This window comes from Cheilinus undulatus, linkage group 6 (assembly GCF_018320785.1).
Source record: "Cheilinus undulatus linkage group 6, ASM1832078v1, whole genome shotgun sequence".
NCBI lineage: Eukaryota > Metazoa > Chordata > Actinopteri > Labriformes > Labridae > Cheilinus > Cheilinus undulatus.
Window position 1 is genome coordinate 24,400,534 of NC_054870.1, and position 20,254 is coordinate 24,420,787.

Genomic DNA, 20,254 nt, shown 5'->3' on the forward strand with positions numbered 1-20,254 from the left:
AGGCCTGACCCAGAATGAAAAGGCCTGACCTAGAATGAAAAACTAGGAGCGGAAAAAGAAGAGCAAAACGGAAAACTGGGGTTCTCCCTTGTAAAGGCATGGAACTGCGTTTACTGCTCACTGCATTTTTCCACTAAGGAAAACTTCCACAGTCATCGCCCTGACAATAACACTCTAGCACAACCCAGAACAGACTGTAAGTCAGCTATGAAACCAACTGTGTGTGACTGAGTGAGACTTTTAAATTTGTGTGTGAACATGATAAACAGGCATGAGAAGGTTTGTGTGTTTGCGTGCATGCAACAAGCCTTTCCGACATCTGCATTCCTCTGTGGAGTGGACCTGGACATAGAGTGGATTAGATTGGAATAGCCCTTTGGGGAATAAACAGGAGACAGATGGATAAAGGAAGTACTTCAGTGTCAGTTGTTATTGGAGAAAGTGTGTGTAATTGTGTGTTCTATAGTGAAGGAGCAGGGTGGGATGGAGGGTTTTTCCTACAGCTGAGTATGTGGGATGAACCAAATAAGAACTCACAAGGGAATAACAGCAGAGTGTCCAGTCAAAACTGATCTAGTTTATATTAAGTTGAGTTACTTGAGTTATTTTAAGTTCAGATAATACTAAAATTGACCCTGGCTGATAAATCAGTCTGTGCTCCCAGTGAAACTTGACCAAGCTACTGCAGCTGCTGGTTTTCTGAATGCAAAGTAAACTGACCCATTACTGTGCTCACAAACCCCTTCAGACACTGGACTTTTACCACAACAAACTTTTACCAACTTTCTCTCTTTAAAGCTGTTTCTAACATTGCTCTTCTGTTATTACTTAAATTACAATGGGCCATCATTGGCATTTAGAATAAATGAAAGAACAACACAAAGATATAAGTGCAGTGTGCAACGCACTTGTGAATATCGACTCTATTATGCCTTAATACCTCTTCTATTAAAGTCTTTCACTACTCTACGTTGTGAACAGGAATTTTTTGCAACTAATCCTAATGTCTATCTGGGCAAGTTGGATGTTTAAAGTGAAAAGGCCTGGATTTTCCTCTCGACTTTATTTGTATTGCAAAATTACATAATTCTGCTTCTAGCAGTGAAAATGAATGTGGTCAAGGACACTTTTGAATGCAACTATTTACAAAGGCTTGCACTGAACTGCTAATGCCAAATGCTGAATGAGCTAGCGCTGCAACTACTAGAGATGTGAAATGACAGCAGTAATGTATGAAAGATGTAGAATACATTGTGAAGCAGATAGGGAATAAATTAACAAAGGAAGAAAGGTGTAGAATAGGGCATTGTTTGTTGAAGAGCTGAATCTTGACTGCAGTAATGAACACTAAACTGTAATGTTTGAAGTACAGATGTTGAATATGTAAGTAGAAGAGCTGAGGTGAAACTGAATTTCTGTATTCCATGTGTTAAAAAAGTGGTTGATGGCTGAATGATGAATATGGGGATGAAGAGCATGACTGTTTTTTGTTGTTGATTATTTTGCCTCAGCAAAAACAACAGGTTTTTTTCTACCATTAATACCAATAAAGCATTTTTGATCTTTGACCTTTCAAATCACAGAAGTGGGTTACAATTTATGGGTCTATAAGTCAAGGATTTTTATGTGCTTCCCACCTAGCTCACTGGAAGTGCTAAAACCACTGATTGTACTGTGCGAGAATAGTAGACAACCCTGGCCAACGTCATCAAGCTACTATAAGCCATGACTAATTGATCAAACAATGACCAATAACAGCCAATACACACAGCACATTCAGCAAGGTTGTCCTGTTTCTCTGACCACCTGATGATTGACAAAAGAGTTCATCTCAAGGTAAGGGCTAAGCAGATATGTACACTGACATTATAGTTTTTTATCATACATATTGGCTCAGTCAAAAATCAAAGTTGCTCATTTTTGCTTACCCCAGCACAATGAGCTCTCCATACTTCACTGGCACTTTGGTGGAGGTGGTGGAGATGTTTTCCTGCTCTGGGGAGTACATTGGGCAGGGCTGATTCAGGCTTTCACAAGGAGGGGGGGCAAGATGGGTGAGATCCAAACAGGGCGAGGGAGACAGGAAGGGAAGAGAGGGGGAAGGGCGGGGGGAGGTGCTGAACAAATGGAACACGGGGGGAGAGGAGGAGAAGGAAGGGGAAGGGTCAGCTGAGCCTCAGCTCCAACCTTTCATGCTTCATGAGTGTGTCTCTCGCAGCAATGTCACTTGTCCTGCAGAGAGAAGAATAAAGGATCAACATTAAGATTAATGTGTTTGGTCAAAGAGGCAGCACTCAAAGCAGAGATTTGAGATCTCAATTTGTGTTTTTTTTTGTGCTTCAGGATTTTGCTCACATATCTTTTTGGAGTAATTTGTTTTTACTGAATCCTTCTATATAGTAAAAGCAGTACGAATCAGCATGCAAAATTTAGTTCTTTTTCTGGCCAAATGTGGAGTGAACACAATAAAGGACTGCATTACATGATCAAGGTGCATTGCAAATACAAGAAACTGTAGAATACTCAAAGGTAACAGCATCAGACATCGCATCACATCACACAGCATTGCACGCTCACTGTCCACACTGGATCTGTTCAATTCTCTGCTCTATACATTTCAGTTTCTCCCTGTGAACAATATGACTTCTAGCGGTGATGTTGCACTTTATACTGATGAGCCTTTAACAGCTTTGAGCCTAATGGTTTTGTATCAGTCTTGTCAGAGCGCAAACAAGCTAACAAGCTCTGCAGAGCAAGGAGAGCAAAAGATCAAGGAACCATTCTGTCTGGCACTGCTTGTGTTCTGCCATCTACCTGTTTCCTTCTTCTTTGCCCATCTCAATGCATGCAGTGGGGAGGAAAATAGGAACAGGGCAATGGGAAAAAATTTTGCTCTGTATCATGCTGCTTTGCACCTCTTTGTGCTGTCAGGACACTACAATATGAATAAATGTAATCATTCTGATTTTATCGCTAACAATCACTTGTGTACTAACTATAATAGATAGCCCCATTATCATAATACCAGAATATTACACTTAGACATGATGCATGAAAAAATTCAAAGGTCAGAGATAAAACAGTCCTAATAATCATAGAAGCTTTCTTATTTTCAGCTGTAGGCTAAGTATTTGCTTGTAATTTTTGATGGTCTTTCCTCTCCTATCCACCTGATTTGGCACTTTTCTATTCTATTATCAATTTAAAAAACTGTATTGTTTAAATATGCTTACAAACTGTTATAATATTTACAATTTGCACTACTTTGCACAGATAGATAATTGTGACAAAGTTGGCATATCTCAATATCAATAATTTATTGTGGTCATACACATAAAGAGATGTGCAAAATTACTATTGAATGTTGTGATAAGGATATGAAGAATCCATACTAGCTTTACCTGTTACCATGTTTCTCCTGAATCCAAAGAGGTCCAAAAAGTATCTTTTTATACTGGCAAAATGTTATCAGAGTGCAGCTGTCATGAGATTCATCTAACTGATAGGTATGTAAACAGTACGAGAGTGTCGCTGTAATACTCGGACATTCATTCAAAAAGTAAAATGTACATACAATAAGTGAAAAAGCTGAAATAATTTATCTTATTTACTACAATAAATTCAGACCTTTGTTATGTGTTTATTATCAATGCTTATGTTGCAATAATGGTAACATGTTTTGTTGTGCAGCTCTCATACAAGTTATTGCACCCTTGGGGAATCTGTCTGGGACTCCAGCACTGAATACATAACTCATTTTAAACAGGCTAACATCCACAAGGCCTTTAACATAGCAACAAAACATTTCTCTTAGAAAGAATATAACACCATTAAAAAACTGTCTCTTTAAGCTTGATCTCAACAAGGATATTAAAAGCCCCTTTGAATTGCTCTTGCAGGTACCTACACAAAATACACCTCCACATACTTCAACTTTGCAAAGAAGTTTCCAAAAAAGGCTTTCATCAGAACATCAGAGAAATGGCTGAGCTCTGATGAGAGAAAATGTGCCTTATTCTGTAAAAGAGTGAGGTGGGTGTCTGTAAATACTGACTACAGATAATGAGTCCATGATGTAGGAAATCACAGCAAGGGGGCAGAGAAAAGAAGCCATGTATGAGAAAGAAAACATGAGAAATAGCGGAGGGCGGACTTCCTGTTACAACAAGCTAAAGAATATGCCGTGTGAATCTCAACATTTTGGCTTTTAGTTCAACTTATGACCTTTTTAACTCCCACTCACTTAACAAAAAAAGGCATTATAAAAATAGGCTACGCTATTTCTAAAGCAAGTGCAGAACACAAACAAAAATACGACCTCACTTCCAGGCACTCTTCCCTCGTATAAAGCTGAAAGTTTCTCCTACAATTCCCAGAGTGCCTTTCTGCTTAGAGAACCACACATGATTAAGCATAGGAATTAAAGTGTTTTGATGATGAGTAGGGATGGAGCGCTTTGTTCCTGGATACACTCACTGTGTACTGAGGAGCAGATACAGATACAGTCCCATCAGAGCGAGTGGGAGAAGTTCACACAGGGGTCTTCCAAGTACATATTTTAGACTTAAAATCAAACAGAAGCTTTATTCAGCAAAGATGAAGGCAATGTTTGTATATGCATTAAAAAATTAAAGAACAGTTTTTACCCTCAATTCGACCTGTGATTTGCATCACCAGTATCATATAACACCATCTACTTATAAAGATAAAGTGAGAAGTTTTTAGTTGGTTTGGAAACAGACTGGTTAGCACTCTGAGCCCAGAACTCTGGAGCCATTTGTTCACTGTGTGCATGGATGGAAAAGGGCATGTGTGCATCTGGAAACAAAAGTTGGTTATATTTGAGAAGACCAAGCGGGGCATCAGCTACGCATGTGAAGCAGGCTGACAATCATCTGATTCAGGGCTTGACTGATCTATCATTCCCCTTTTTTAACTGCTGTTTAACGGACTTAGACCTGAGGAAATGACACTTTTATGATAGAAATCGCATCCAAATATCTTGCTCCAAACGTGCTACATTGTGTTAACAATGGATTTGTACCCAACTGTAGAGCACCATTAAGCCCACTTCAGGGGGGAGAAAGAGCGTGGAGGGCTTAAGCAAACTAGTAAAAAATCAATTCATAAAGTGAATCCTACGACTGTCTCTGGGGGGGATTTTTTCAGACTTCCACGAGTGGTATGATGGGGTTTGAAATATCAAGACTTTTTGACAAAGAACACTGAAATCGGGATCAGGAAAGAGGTTTTCTTTTTCTTTTTTTTTTAATTAAGATTTTTTCTTTGGCCTTCATTGGATAGAGGAGGACAGTGGATAGACTCAGAAACAGGGATGAGAGAGTGGGAAGAGACATGCGGTAACGGGCCACAGGCCGGACTAGAACCCGGCCCGTCTGTGTACGTGGTGCGCACCTTTAACCACTCGACCATCTGTGCACTCCATGAAAAAGGTTTTCTTTAGAATGGAAGCAATAAATGCAAAATGGAGGAGCAAGGAGGGTGTGCAACAAGTAAGACGTGAGGGTGTGTTCACACTACATATAATAAGTGCATGACAGCTCCACCTGCCCCCAATAACAGAAGGGGTTAATCCCTCACACTCAAATACATGCATGCAGTATTGTCAGTGTATACTTAAACACTCTGCTCTAAACTGTGTGCATGTAAAATCCTTCATGTGCATGTGCTCACATGTGCACACAGTCAGCAGTGTCCAGGGAGCTGATGGCTGACTTGCCAGGAATTGATTTCTACCTATGGATCGAGGTGCCAAAAGAATTATAGGTCTGAGTCAGTGGATCCTGTTGTTACATACGTGTTTTAGTGATACATTTTCTTTTTATAACACCAAATGTTACAAAGATAAAAAAGAAGAAAAAATTGCCTCCACACACCACACTTCTTGCAATCATTGGATTAAGATCCCCTCTTCTGCTATATAACTCAAGGACATACGGGGCCAAATTCTGTCCAGCATTTATGTGGAAAGCAACCACAAGTATGTAGAAAAGATCGCACAGCAATGCTTGAGAAAACCGTCGAAGACTTTGATTTCTGTGAATACATGATGTAATTTTTGTTACATAAATGTAAATCAAAACATTTTGGCATTCACATTAAAAAACCTAGATTTGGTGAAGAGGGAAGTTGTCAAACTCTTATTTAAAGCTAATGTTGTGTAAGGCTATAACATGAAAACATTGTTAATCTCCAAAAAAAGGGCTTTTTTTAACTGATGACAGCAATTCCTATGATCCCATGCTACTTCACATCATTATTATACCTCTTTTGTTAATGTTTTTCTTATTGTTGGTAGTAGAAATTATATAGACTAGTTTGCACGTAAAGTTGGCCTTATCAACCTACATATTGTAGGATCTATCTCGTATAAGGACAAGAGGGAAGATGGCTTTAATTTCTTAATTTAAAGTGGCTTTTTTTTTAACACTAATTTACTTTAGTTGTCTCGGGGAAAAAAAACCTTAATGGATCTTTTAAACAAGGCATGCAGCATGCTTTTTGTTTCACTTTATCTTCCTTAAATCTTTGCTGGATTTGCTAAAAACTGTCATCCCTAGTTACACATGTGTTTAATGTATGGGGTGTGTGTTTCTAACTACACTTCTGCAACTCTGCATGACACAGAGCTTGGTGTGGCTGTGTGCCAACTGCTGCTTAGCTACGGAGACACACAGTCCTACAACAATAGATGTAGAGACTGACTCTGGGTCTGTCGACTGGGGTCAGAGATGGTAACAACGTGCTGTTGACAGCAGGAAGAGCAACCTCACACTTACAAAAGACCTTGTAAAACTTGACTGCAAGGAGGCACGCATGGATAACACCTGCCATTCCCAGTGGCTACCGACGGAGCACAACACATGACAAGCAAAAGTTTCACACAGGCAGAAGTAAACATGCACACATCTTCATGTAACACAGAGGCAGGCTAAGAGCTGTACTTCTGCTTTTGAATGCATCACTAGCTAAGCCCTGTGAGAAATGTCAACTTGTCCTATTTAGCACAAACACTGTACGCTGTTTCTGAAGTTGACTCGCAGCCATCACTGGGGAGTTCTCTGCTCAAAGCTTTCATATTGGGTTAAAAGGTGAGTAATACATATCGGGGCTGTGGTAAGTCAAAGGGTGACACACTTTCAAGATCACAAAGCATGACTCTGAGGAAACAAACAACTTAAACCAGAGGCAGGGTTTCTCGATCATGATTTCTGGGTCATGAAGTAGCGTAACAGGGTCACCCACTGAGACTCACACAGAGTTACTGTACAGTCAGTATTGACTCATCTGCTACGTCAACTGGGTTCATGGTACAAGGTAGGTCCTGACCGATATCCAGATGAGAATCAGTAGCATATTAAGCCTTCAGGACAGCTAATATTTGCAGGTGGTAAATAATACCTTAATTTTAGTCTCAAATAGTTTGAGTTAGATGACTATCAGATTTTTTTCTATTAACTGAAAACAGTAGTAGCTAAGACTGAGCCAGTGACCCACTTATTAAAGTTCCTGGATCTGTAGTAATCTCAGGTATTACAAACTGGAAGTGAAACTGACACTTCAAATCAAAGAGGCATCATCACCAGGCAGTGGCTGATGCAGCACAGAAACAAGGAAGAAGAGGCTATATACTTTCATACCTCCAGTCTAAGCTGAATTCCAAGTATGCATTTCCTCAGATAACCACAAAAATGAAAGGTCAATAACCACCAACTATAAAGCCCAGTCCAGACCAAACTAGATGCTAACATGGCAACATTCAATTGAAGTTAAAGCCCAATAAGTCTTTCTCTAAAAGAAGGATAGTATTGCCCATTAACTGTTCTTTATTCTGTCTTTATCGTCTTGATAATGTGTTATATCAGGCTGTATGATCAGTGCTCATCACTAGTTCCTTTGTTGTCACCATCGTAGTGTGGCAGTGAAATTCCATACCACATACACAAATATGCTACGCTTGCTCAGTAGAGTTAAAACTAAGATATCAATGGAAAATAATATTTTTTCTATGGACAAATGTAACCACTATAGTTTTGAATTTCTGATATATTGGTGAGTGTAGTCGAGCTGCAGATCCTGCTGACCAGCACAGCTGATGGAGGTAACAGGAATATTAACAGGATGAAGTTTACATTTCAAAAGTACGAAGAAAAGTTAGATGCAGTTATTTCCAAAATTTACTGTATAATTTAATCTAACAAAATATTCTAGTTTGAACAAATATTTGTCATTTACAGCCTTTCAAAACAAGATTTCCATCTAACATTTCCCATATCTTCTTGCAACATCCAAAAACAGCTACTTGTGATTCCACCAACTGAATCACAGGCAACCAGAGGTAAAAAAGGGCATGACCATTGTACTCAAGCAAAAGTACAGTTACTCTGGTTAAAATTTACTCAAATACAAGTAAAGAAAGTAAATAAAGTAAGGTCAATTTAAGCACTGAGTACTGAGTAATTACTGAGGAGTTGTACAGTAAACTGTTTTCCTATTGGCAAGAACAACAAGAGAATAGATCTCAGGTTGTTATAAGGCAAAGTCACACACAGCAAAACTGACACTATTAATCAAACTCATATAGAGTTTAATTTAGGACTGTAAAAGTGTTTATACTGGTCCACACTATAGTCAAACAACAGCTTTGAAAGCATTATTCTACAGTTTTACACCACTGCAGCAACTCTTGAAAATCTGTGGCAAGATCAAAGCAGGGAGTCAATCTCATAGCAAGGCAGTTTATACTAGGGATGCATGATATTAGATCTTTGCCAAAATGCGAAATGTTGATATTTTAAAACTAATTTCGGCCAGTACCGATAACGATATTTACTTATACTTTTTTTCCACTGTAAAAAACACCAATACCATTCTGTACTACAATTTTTTTTTAATAATAGTGGTCTATTTTTTTTAGAAACAGACAAAACATTTGATTTTGATCAGAAATTAAGGATGTATTGTTTTTTTCAAATACTGCCATACACAAAAGAAAAACATACAGTAATGTCTTTGGGTTACATGTGCATTACATGCTACATGTATTTTTAACAGTACAGCCAGTCATCTGCATCTTTAAGGGCAATAAAAAGCATCAAAATAACCTGCTGACACTGAGCTCCACAGTGCTTAAAAGAAATAGCTTATACATTTAGACTGATTCTTCTTAGTACTCAGCCAGTTTGCAGGATGCCCCCCTGAGGTACTCCTGACAAAGGGCTTTAAATAACAACAACAAAAAGATATTTTTAATTGAAAAAATCTAGCTATAGTTCAGAGCTTAAATATGATTTGAAATTTTTGAGACTCAAGATGAACAAAAGAAACAAAACTTCAACTGAAGTAGTTCTCCTGATTCTGCTTTAAACAGCACAAACTAACTAAGCAACCACGTTTAATTTCACTGTAAACAGCTCTGTAACAACACAGTGACACCCACATCTCCAATGAGACAGGACACCTTCGTGTACAGCCAGAGTGTGCGCGATGTACGGGAGACTTGGCACACAGAGGTCCTTCATTGACATGTTTCATGCAATGTCACGTTCATGCACGTTCTTTATCTCTACTTTCCATATCTGAAACATGTTATCAAAAGCAGCTGCTGAGTGAGCACTCCTGTGAGTGTAGGACAGGCTTTATAAGTGTGAAATCCTCATCTATCCACTGAGACAGTGAGGCTCAACATGCTAACAGGATGGACACCTGATGTCCATATAACCGTGGGGAAGCTAATAGGTTTAGCTTTAACAAGGAGCTTCTATACGTAACTGGAAATGAAGTTTTGCAGTTCAGGTAAGGCTATAAGCGCCAGCTAGGTATGATATAGCAGGGCTTTAAATGCATCAATAGTTTGCTGAAGCCCGCATATATTTTACCATGCTGAAAGGCTGATTATCATGAGCTATGAATCCAATGATTTTCCTGTTCAGCTCTTTACCTTTGGATGGTCACTGCTGTATTTTTTAGCTTTGCTGAATGACTCAAGTAGAGGCTGTTGACGAGTTTTCCCTGGCACAAAGTTTTGTCATAAAGTCCTTGTAGTCATTAGGGTGACGGTTTTTTAGATGCAAAATTAAAATGGTGGTATTAAAGGCGTGCTGTTGAGTCTTCCTCGCATCACATGTACTTTACAAGCAATGCAAACAGCTACTTTGATGTCTTGTTCCCACACCTTAAACTTCACACACACACAGCCAACATGTTGATTTTGTTGTTGGCGCATGTCCAGCGTCATCATGTGCGCTTAATTATGAAGTCACATTATCGGCTGTACAGATTGGCGTAAATTTTGTTATTGGCAGATACCGATATACTGCCGTTAATATCGTGAAACCCTAGTTTATAATGATCAAGAATATGCACTATGCATTCTTTAGGAACACCTTAAGTCACAGGTGGGGCTGTGTAACCCTGTGGATAACTTCACTCATGGTGCAAATTTGTCTCACAAAAAAAAAAAAATCCACCAGAAACAGGACCAAAAACAACTTAACACATCTAAATACTCTGCCTAAGGGCATGATAGGGAACTGTGCAGTTCACAGAGGTGGCAAACGTACAAGAGAATTAGACTTAAATAAAAGTAGTTAGTTGTTCTGGATAAAACTTACTTGAGTAGAAGTAACAATCCTGGTTTCAAAATGAACTCCATAAAGTACAAGTACACAAAAAAAACCCTAAAGAGTGATGAGTAAATGTAGTTAAGTACTTTCCACCCCTGCAGGCAACATTATGACAGCCTGATTCCAGCTACAAGGCCTCAGTTCAGACAGCTGCGACTCTCACCTGCACTGTTCTAAACAGTCTTGTTGCATCTCAAATCAGATCTCAACTCGACTTAACAGTTCAGAAACAAGAGTGACTGCAACAAGTGAAGTACATCTGCAGGTCCTGCCAAATCTGCCGCAGTCAGTTCTACCAGATTTGCTTAACTGCTCCTCCAAATTACTATGTTGCCTAACTAAAATTAAAACATGCACTCACAACACAAGAAAGGCAAAGAAAGGTGTCTACATGGCACATATGAAGGAAGTGCAAAAAGATGCAACTGTTGCTTTCATCCATTAATCAGCTAACCGTCTTCTTCTTTGGCCAATTCATCTTTAAAGTCAGAAATAGGTGCAAATGCCATGATAAAGAAAATCACACAAGCAGCTAGTGGCATATTCCAAGTCAGTGTTTTGTCAAATCAAATCTATTTACCATCATGAAAAAGGTGAAAATCTCATATTTAACAAACGGGAATATTTGGTGTTTTCATTGAAGACCAAACTCTAACTGGTCATCAACAAATGTAGAACAGATGAAATGACACAAAACAACAAGGAAAAAAGAGCAAAATGCTGTGCCAGCAAAACAACTCTGACATCAGACACCAGGTCACAGATGGGCACAAGTTTAATTTGTCAGAAAGAAACCAGGACCTCCTGCCCAGACTAACATTTTCATTACAGGAAAGTGGTAAGGATACCCCTCTGGTAAATTGGGTCATTGGATCAATAAATAATAACAGCAGACTGGCACAGACTCAGAGAAGATAACATATATGTGGTTGTCTGCACATGTCAAGTTAAAAAAAGGCTTGCATGAGCTTTTGTCTGCAACTTTCTTCTTTTGTTATCTGTTCACACACTCAAACACCTACTGCTATTCTGCTGCTACTGAGCCAAAACGAACTCTCAGTGTAAGGCAAGCTAAAAATAGACAGTGTTTTTGCGTAAGCATATGTGTCTAATGAAGGAAAAAAAGCAGAGCGCATCTAACTTGTGCTTGCTGTGATCTTTGTCAAAGCCCTTCATCAAGAAGGTCATCAGATACCTTATCATCCCAGTATTACCAGCTCTCACCACATCCTTCGACACTCTGAAGCTTTTAGGCGTTCGTCGCACCTTTCATGTTTCATATGAGCTGCTGGTGAGCAAAAGGCTTTGAGCTCTTGAGGGTGTTCATGCTGGGTAGAAGAATCACATTGCTTTTCAAAGCAGAAAACCACAATTCTCCAGAAAATAGAAAGTCCCAGTGCTTTTTCCTCCTCTTCAGTATCTTAATTTTCTATCTCTTCTGGCAGGTTTGTTCCCTTTTATGAGAATATGAGGGGCTTTAATGTGGCTTGATCATGTTTACATGAAAACTATTACATGTGTATTGCAGCACAGTGATATTAATTTCATTTTTCGTGTCTTCTGCCCAAAGCTCATTTTATCCCATGTTTAGTTCTATGTAACAGCACCGATAAGATAAATTTACGGAAACCCAACTCTGCAACCAAAGCGACATTTTTCAAAGAATGCTGACTAATGTCTGCTGTTTAAAAAATGGGCAGAACTGGGCTTGAGGGGGATTTCTAGCTGACACAGAAGGACACCACCTGTGTGATAATGTAGAACAGAGGTTTAACTTTAAAGGCATGAGAAATGACTTGGCAGGAAAATAGTGAACACAGTTTGTCTCACTGTAGACAACTAAGAAACTTAGCAGATTATACCATTCAATACCATCTTCCCCATAAATAGGATTTTTTGATATTTCAACTTGTGAATCGGCTGATGTGGAGTAGTAGCTGGATACCAAAATGACATCATTATTATTACAGCTGGTAACTATTTGCATAGTCTGTAAGGATAGAATATGACTGCAATAACTTTGCCTGATACAGGTTAAACCCTTAGAGACATTAAAATTATGTACAGAGAATGAACCCGATAATACCTTTATATGTACCCCACCTCTCACCCAATAACAACTGGGATAGGCTTCAGCCCCCATGACCCCAAAAGGTATAAGCAGTGTAGAAAATGAATGGACAACAGATAAACATTTGCAACTGATATCTGTTCATGCTCACATTATTTGCAGATGGCTGATGTTTGTCAAAACGCTGGACAACGGCTGATACCTAAACTGACGCATCTTTTCATCCCCAGTGATAACATACAGTAACTGTTGTATGAAGACTATCACACTCAAGTTGTGCTAACAGGTCATCATTTTGTCAGGAAATAAAGATGGCCAACAACTTCTTTGACCGACATGTAGTTCTTTCAGTTATTTCTCTCTTCAAAATCATTGTAAGTTGTAAACCTGGGGCTGTGTCAAAGGATAGTAGCTGTCTTAAAGAAACGGGGGTGATTGACTTATTTCAAATAAAACTGTTTTTATTAAAGTAGTTAAGGAAAACTGAATCTTAAGAATGGCTATATTTCTGTCCAGAAAAGAGGGCTATTACTATAAAAAGCAAGATGCATCATTGCAGAAAGCTGTGTAAACATAATTTGTTATAATCAAAATCATAACAGAAATCAAATCTTTTCAATGGGAACATGCATGTAGAATCAAAGTGTTGTGATAATGATAAAGAATTTAAATTTGAAGTTCAAAGCTGTGACTATGCTCAGTTGATCTACAAGATTTCTTTGCCAAATTCCCTCAGCAAAAGGAACTTCATCCCACTTAACCCATGTCCTGTTTGGAAAGCAGTCTAAGTCTTTCAGTTCAATGGAGGAGAAAAGTCATTTCCATGTGCTTAAACTCGTGGCCTCAAGGAAAACAGGTGATCACTGCTACGGTCAAACCTAAAAACAAAGGAAGGGAAAAGGTTCCTTTGTCAAGAATACAACAGCATCTTTCCTACAACATTTATCCATTAAAATACTATTAAAATTGTGGTACTGAATTTCAACAACATTCCCTGTATTTAGATGAATGTGCCTCCAAGCATGCCTCACTAGAACCACTGAATACTCAGTGGATCCTACAAACAGAGTAAAAAGAAAACTTCTTTCTCCTGACTATTTAACAGCAATAACTTTAACATTTTATAGTTGAGCGGTGGTGGAATGATCTGATTCAAGCTCATTATCATAACATATCAAGAATGGCTCCTTAATTACAGCGCAATAACCGATAGAGTGAAGGATGAACAATTAACTGCAGATTTCACAAGTCATTGCGCAGTACAAAATAATAATGTTAACAAAATATTATTCAGCTTGATGGTAGTAGAATTATTTCCTGACAGGACCTCCATACAAAGGGGAACACAGCCTGGTCCAAGTTTCAAATCATGAACCTTAACAGGCTGTGACAAAGGCAGCCGGTCCTTAGACAGCTCAAAACGGAGACCACACAGCTCACAATGATAAAATAATCATCCAGATAAAGATTCATCATTCAGGCAGGAGTATCAGCTCAGTCAGCCAGGGCTGAATTTATTTGCCAGTGCTCAATGTGTGATGGGATGTATTATTACCCCTTCAGCCATGATCAGAGTTTACACAAAGTTTATCTAAGTAAAAATACATAAAAGTGCGGTGATGAAACACATACTTTTTAAAAACATTTTAGGGTAAAAAGGAAATGACAGAAAAAAAGGGTTCATGGATCAGCTCATCAATCATCTGTTTATGGTCTTGAAAGCAGAGATTAAAGCCTTCCTACAGTCTCTTGGAATGTCTTTTATTGTTTTTTCCAAATGGTGACTAAACCAGTGCATTATGCAGCACATCATGCAGGAGGTTTTACAGCTGCAGGAAAAGGGAGGACGGCTGAGTCTGACCACAAACCTCATCCTTATAAGTGGTGCTGGTTTTCAGATGTCCTGGGTCTGGTCTGTAGTGTGTAAAGTTTCACAGAGGGGGTCAGAGGAGACGGATTGGTTTGCGCACTGTGAGGATTAGATGCTTGATAACTTGCACCTGATCCGCAGGGCGAAGGAGGAGTTGGCGAACCTGACGCCTGATTCTTTTTTTCCTCTTCTATCCTTGATTCTGTCTCTTATCCTTCACCAAACCATCCTGATCAATGAACATGAACAGATGGCCGGTCTATGCACAGCATAAAAGAGTAAGGGAGGGAAGAAGAGAGTCACAGTCATCTGGGACATAGAGAAAATTTATTTTGCAGCATTTTTAGAATATGTATTGAACAGCATAGAATGTCCTTAACAGTGGGGTCACAGAAGTTACAGCAAAAAAATGGCTGTTACACTCAGAGCATTTACATGACGTTAAAAAATGTGGTGTATTGTGTTAGCATGAATAAAACTGAACTTTAAATACGTGCTCAGGTTAAAATTACTTTAGTCACATCAGTAGATAGCTTTGATTTGAAGCCAGTGAGAAAGTGACATCCATTATGACAAACAAAAATGATGTAACATGAATATGATAGTCAGGTGATCTGGTGCAAGTCACCCAACTGCACCAGTGTTTTTGGATTTTAGCCAAAAAAACAGACATTTTCTCATTTCTGTGATGAACATGCATTACGGTCAGCCTGAAATTATCATCTGAAGCCAGAGAAGTGAGCTCTGTGCGGCAGAGTGTCTCTCCTCCTTCCATCAGGCTACAGGTGCCTCTGTTGCTGTTGTCACTACACCTGTATGACCCTTCAGGCAGATGCTAAATCGCCCAAGGCTGATCCTAGGTGAATGGATTCCTGCTACAAAAGACAACTCGCCCTGGTGCTTGCAAATAAACAGTCCGTGTCGATTGTTTATTTTGCAGCTTAAATCTGCAGTGTGACTGTGACAGCAGTCAATCAATTTTTCTGTTTTTTTTCTTTTAATCTAACAAAATTGTTTTTATATATCATAGAGAGAAAAACAATTGCAATGTCTGTTTTTCCAATATTGCCAGCCCTACTTGGTAGTCTGCACATCCTCCACTGTTTCAATGCCAGGTTTAGACCAAAAAGTTGAACAGCACTGATTGCATCTCAATAGTAACGAAAGTAAAGTGTAGCCAAATTGAGCTGACAAGTAGTACACTGTTTGACATGAAGTCAGTTTGCTTGCTTATCTTTTGCTTGTATGATGTATTAAGTCAGTTCTCAGAGGTCCAATAGTAACTAGGCATATGGGCACCTACCACAGTGGAGTCAGCCTGCTTATATCGTATCAAGGCACAACTGCAGCTCAACATGTAAGCACACTGACTGAGTATAACTGTCTGAGCTTCTTCTGCTTGCCTTTGCTTTTTCTGTGCTGTTTTGTTGATAAAGATATACTGTATGTCTAAATGCATGCTGCGTTGATATCCAAACAAAAAAAAAAAAAAAAAAACAAGTCCTCTCCCATCACCTTAACAAGTATACTGTAAGTACAGGTATAACCAGTATTTGAAAATAAATGAATGATGGTAGCTCTGAGTCTGGACAATGTCGAAGTCTGAGTCATCAAACATAACTCAGAAGCCTAAAAGAAAATTACACAATATTTCATAAAGTCTATTAACAAAGAGCAATCACATTTACAAAGATGTGTTGAAAATCTGCTCTGCATTAAGCACAATAAGTGAAGTGTAGTAAAGTGTTTAAATAATGTGTAATTACAATTGTTTTAAGTCAATGGTTTAAAATCAAAGCAGGACGCATTTATATAAAAAAACGGCTCTGTGGGGTAAATGTTTTAGCATCAAATAAAACTGCGTCTTACTGCTTTGCATTCATTTGTGCCACCTGCAACACTGTCAGAATTATTTCTCGAAAAGTCACAAGCCCACCCAGAGTCCAACTGGTTGATTTTTTTTTTATGTTATTGTAATCGATAGGAAAAAAAATAGGCTAACTTTTTGAAACCTTGACTCTAGAACATTTTATTATGCCCAGCTGTCTTACTCGGAATCTTATCAGTCTGTTATTAGTGTCAGCACTTTGATTACTTATGGAAAGTTCAACAGGAAATTACACAATACCAGTAACTTCATTTTTTATTTTGCACCACAGAAGCCAATAGATTTCCCAAGCAGAGAGAGCACAGCTAGTTATCTGCCAAACTAAATGACAACACAGTACAAACAGATCAGATCTGCCCATGTTCTGCTGTTCTATTTGAAATGGACTTTTTAAACAAGGCTTTGACAGTGTTTGATTGGATATGTGCGGTGATGATAACTGCAACTTACTAATGATCCCTCCATCTCCCTGAAGCTGGCAACCGCCCTTCCTGACTTCAGCAGTAAGTGATCAGACTCATTTCCTTTCACACACCGCCAGACCACACAAAAACTGCAATTCGCTGTCTGAAAACAAACCCACAGAGTGTACTGGCACCTCATAAACCATTTCAATCCAGAGGAACTATAAAATCAACGAAGGGCCTTATGACAGGGGAAATCACTGCTGATGCAAGGTCATAGAGAATTAATGTAGCATGAACTACTTTTGCTGAAGCTCAGTCGTGTGTACCCTCACTGATAAGACTGCTTTATCAATACAATCCAGAGGGTGGGCTCCTGACATGAGTTACAGAGACAATAAAAACAGATAAATAATGCTTTGTGTGTGAGTTTATGCATGGTTTAAAGATAACTTAATTTTAATGTTTCAGAAAACCTCAACACATCCTGGTCCAGAGGCAGGAAACTACAGGAGCCTGCAGCATGTCTACTCAAATGTGATTTATATGGAGTCAGCACGTTGATGCACATACAAAGTCCCAATTCCCTACTCACTATAAGACAGATGTACACTTCTCATGTTCAGCAATCCCTGGAGGTCTCTTTAGTTTGTGTGGTCCAATATTTACCCAAAGATGGATGGAAACATATAATAAGGCAGAATCACATGAGTAAGAAATCCCAGTCAGCACTCACAGCAGACAGACAGCCACATCAAGTTAGAGGACACTGGAGACAGAAAGTGTAACTTCAGTATGAACTCTAGATTTAACTTGTCATAAGGACTGCTAACAACAGAGCAGCAACAGAAACTCATCTATCAGACAGCAGGTGGATAATGTTCCATGTTGCTTAGAGCCAAGCAGTGCATAGTGATAGTGATGTCCAAGGTGTCATTTCAAAATTAATTAGAAGTTAATATCAATTAGCCGATTACACAACTAATCCTTGCTAATCTGCTTGAGAATTATCAACAAACAAAATCAACTACATTTACATTTAGAGAAATGTTTTTGTTTTTTTTTTTCACCTAAGGCTAAAAAAACATGACAGCCTTTTTATCAGCTGTACTGATTACTTAAATACTCAGGCAATAGCAAAAAGTGCATGTATAAACATACATACCAACAAGTATCAGGTTCATTATACTTGTTGTTTTCTCTTTGTTTTATATAAAGTAAAAAAAGGAATTTTAAGAATACATACAATAATTTGCACTGCAGACATGGTGGTATTTAAGTAATTATGAAAATGTACATGTAGTTGCAGGTCTAGAATAACCAATAATCAAAATAGTTGCAGTTCAGTTTTAGCTTTAACACCTTTCTTTTTACCTTATGCTCCATGAAACATCATAACTCAAGTCTTTTGACTTCCAGTGGTTGCCATTGCAACAGTATGAATCCCTCTGATAGTTAGAAGTTATGAGATGCAACATTGTGTAAAAAAAAATATTAAATAGTATTCTATTAGCATTCACTGTTGTATGTCAGTTATTATCATGAGCTTAGCACTGGCAGTATTTAGCCTTGTTACAGAGGTGAGAAAACCTTCTCTTTATTGGGCAGGAACCTTGAGCAGAACCAGACTCATGTTGACAGTGTGATGTTACTTCTCCTAGGACTTATGGTACCAGCTTGTCAACAGCGATGGCGGAGGGGAAACCAATTTGACTCTCTTTTTTCAAGTGTTTCCTTCTTTACAACTGCTGCTAATTCCATGCATGTTACCTTGGTGAAAATATTAACCAGACAAAGCTATTTTAAAACAACCTTACAGGTACTACCAAGGAAAGAAGTCAACTTTTGTAATCTAGCAACAATAAACACTCTGAAACTAAAGTTATAGGTGCTGCCAGAGAAAAAAAAAAGCGCTATCTATAGACACAGGCTGAGTCTATTCATCATGTTTACTCCCTGCTGCCCCTCATTGCCATCTTATTGCTATCACCAAACACCATTATTCTAAATGTGAATAAACACTTGACTTGCTGTGTAATGATGAACAACCTGCTAACTCAGGATGGTGCACATATGCTCACTTACATGTTGAATAAAAAATTAATTAGCTGCAGCCATCTGTCTTTTTTTATCACCCTTTTTACAGAAACATATGACAGGACATGCACGCTCTGTGGTGTCTGGGCTCTCTGGAGTAACCATTAGCCTAAACCAGGGAGCCTATAAACCAGTACACAAAGCAGACCACTTCCCCATGTGCTGTGACCAACACACTAAGTCTACACAGACACTCAAGTGTGTAACATTTAGCCATGCTGAGCTATCATAGCAGTGACTATGACGGAAAAAAGGAGTAGTGGGTAACAAGGCAGATTAGAATAATCCACTTGGGCCAGATGCCAAACACTTGACCTGAGGAAGCGTTGCCACAACAATACTCACACTCATCAGCTATAAACAGCAAGGCATGAAATATGTGGAGCGGGTCAGGAAAAGGACTTGAACATTAGAAACAAGGTGAGGAATGTAAACCTGGGCTGTGTTGTTGAAAGCAGATGTGAACATAGTGAAGGTGGTTTAAGAAGCCACCGGGGCTCATGCTTATCAAAACCAACACATGAGAAACACATTCTGAAATATCCTGTAAATGTTTTCTATGCTGCTGACATCTCTCTGCTCCCTGAAGACAAATAGATCTTTTAACTTCAAGAGTATGCTAAGTGTATGCTGGTCCAGATCTTTCCCAATACATGACAGCCCTGTTCACACCTCCAACATCCATTTCTTAAAAAACAAAACAAAAAAAACAAAACAAAACAAAAAAAAAAAAAAACACACAGACTGGAGCAGGACCCTTCGGCGCCAAACCCCTGCTGAGTATTAAATTGACTCATCAAAACAAACTACTGGTTGCTCTGGAGCCTCCAAGAGACGGACATGTCCAAGACGCCAGGATTCAGGACTGGGGCTCAGATTAGCCAGAGGCTCTGTATGGCTGAATGTGTGTCTAGAGTCTTTTTGCTTGGAGAATCATGAGACTAGAACACAGGTCAGGTGGTCATCACAATTTTAAAAGAGCTGAATTTGCCAGTCTGCCATGTCATCTTAACGTTGTCCTCTTTTTCTTTCATCTGTTACGTGTGATGAATCATTAAAAGCAGCTCAAGAATAATGGTTGATTCTGTTTTAAAATTTTACTTAGAAAAAAATAGAAGAATAAATTCTACATACTCATTTAACATTCAACATACTCTTTGAACATTTCCAGAAAACTATAAGTTATGAGGAGACAATTGATAGTAGTAAGTGGTTACTATGACAAACACTTACTACATGAACATTTTAAGGCAATGATAAAGAGATTTAAAACAATGT

At 38.6% G+C, this 20,254-nt stretch overlaps 1 protein-coding gene across 5 annotated transcripts in view; it reads right to left on the bottom strand.

The window, feature by feature from the left end:
• The window catches only part of peli1b (pellino E3 ubiquitin protein ligase 1b), a 51,374-nt gene that overhangs the window by 16,489 nt on the left and 14,631 nt on the right, over positions 1 to 20,254 (bottom strand). For 4 of the 5 annotated variants that reach the window (XM_041789054.1, XM_041789055.1, XM_041789056.1 and 1 more), the window contains one exon: positions 1,929 to 2,232. In XM_041789054.1, coding sequence (XP_041644988.1) covers positions 1,929 to 2,008 — 80 coding nt within the window. In that variant the 5' untranslated portion in view covers positions 2,009 to 2,232. Of the gene's footprint in view, positions 1 to 1,928; positions 2,233 to 14,585; positions 14,604 to 20,254 lie in introns of those variants that run through there. The other variant, XM_041789057.1, reaches the window with a different exon arrangement.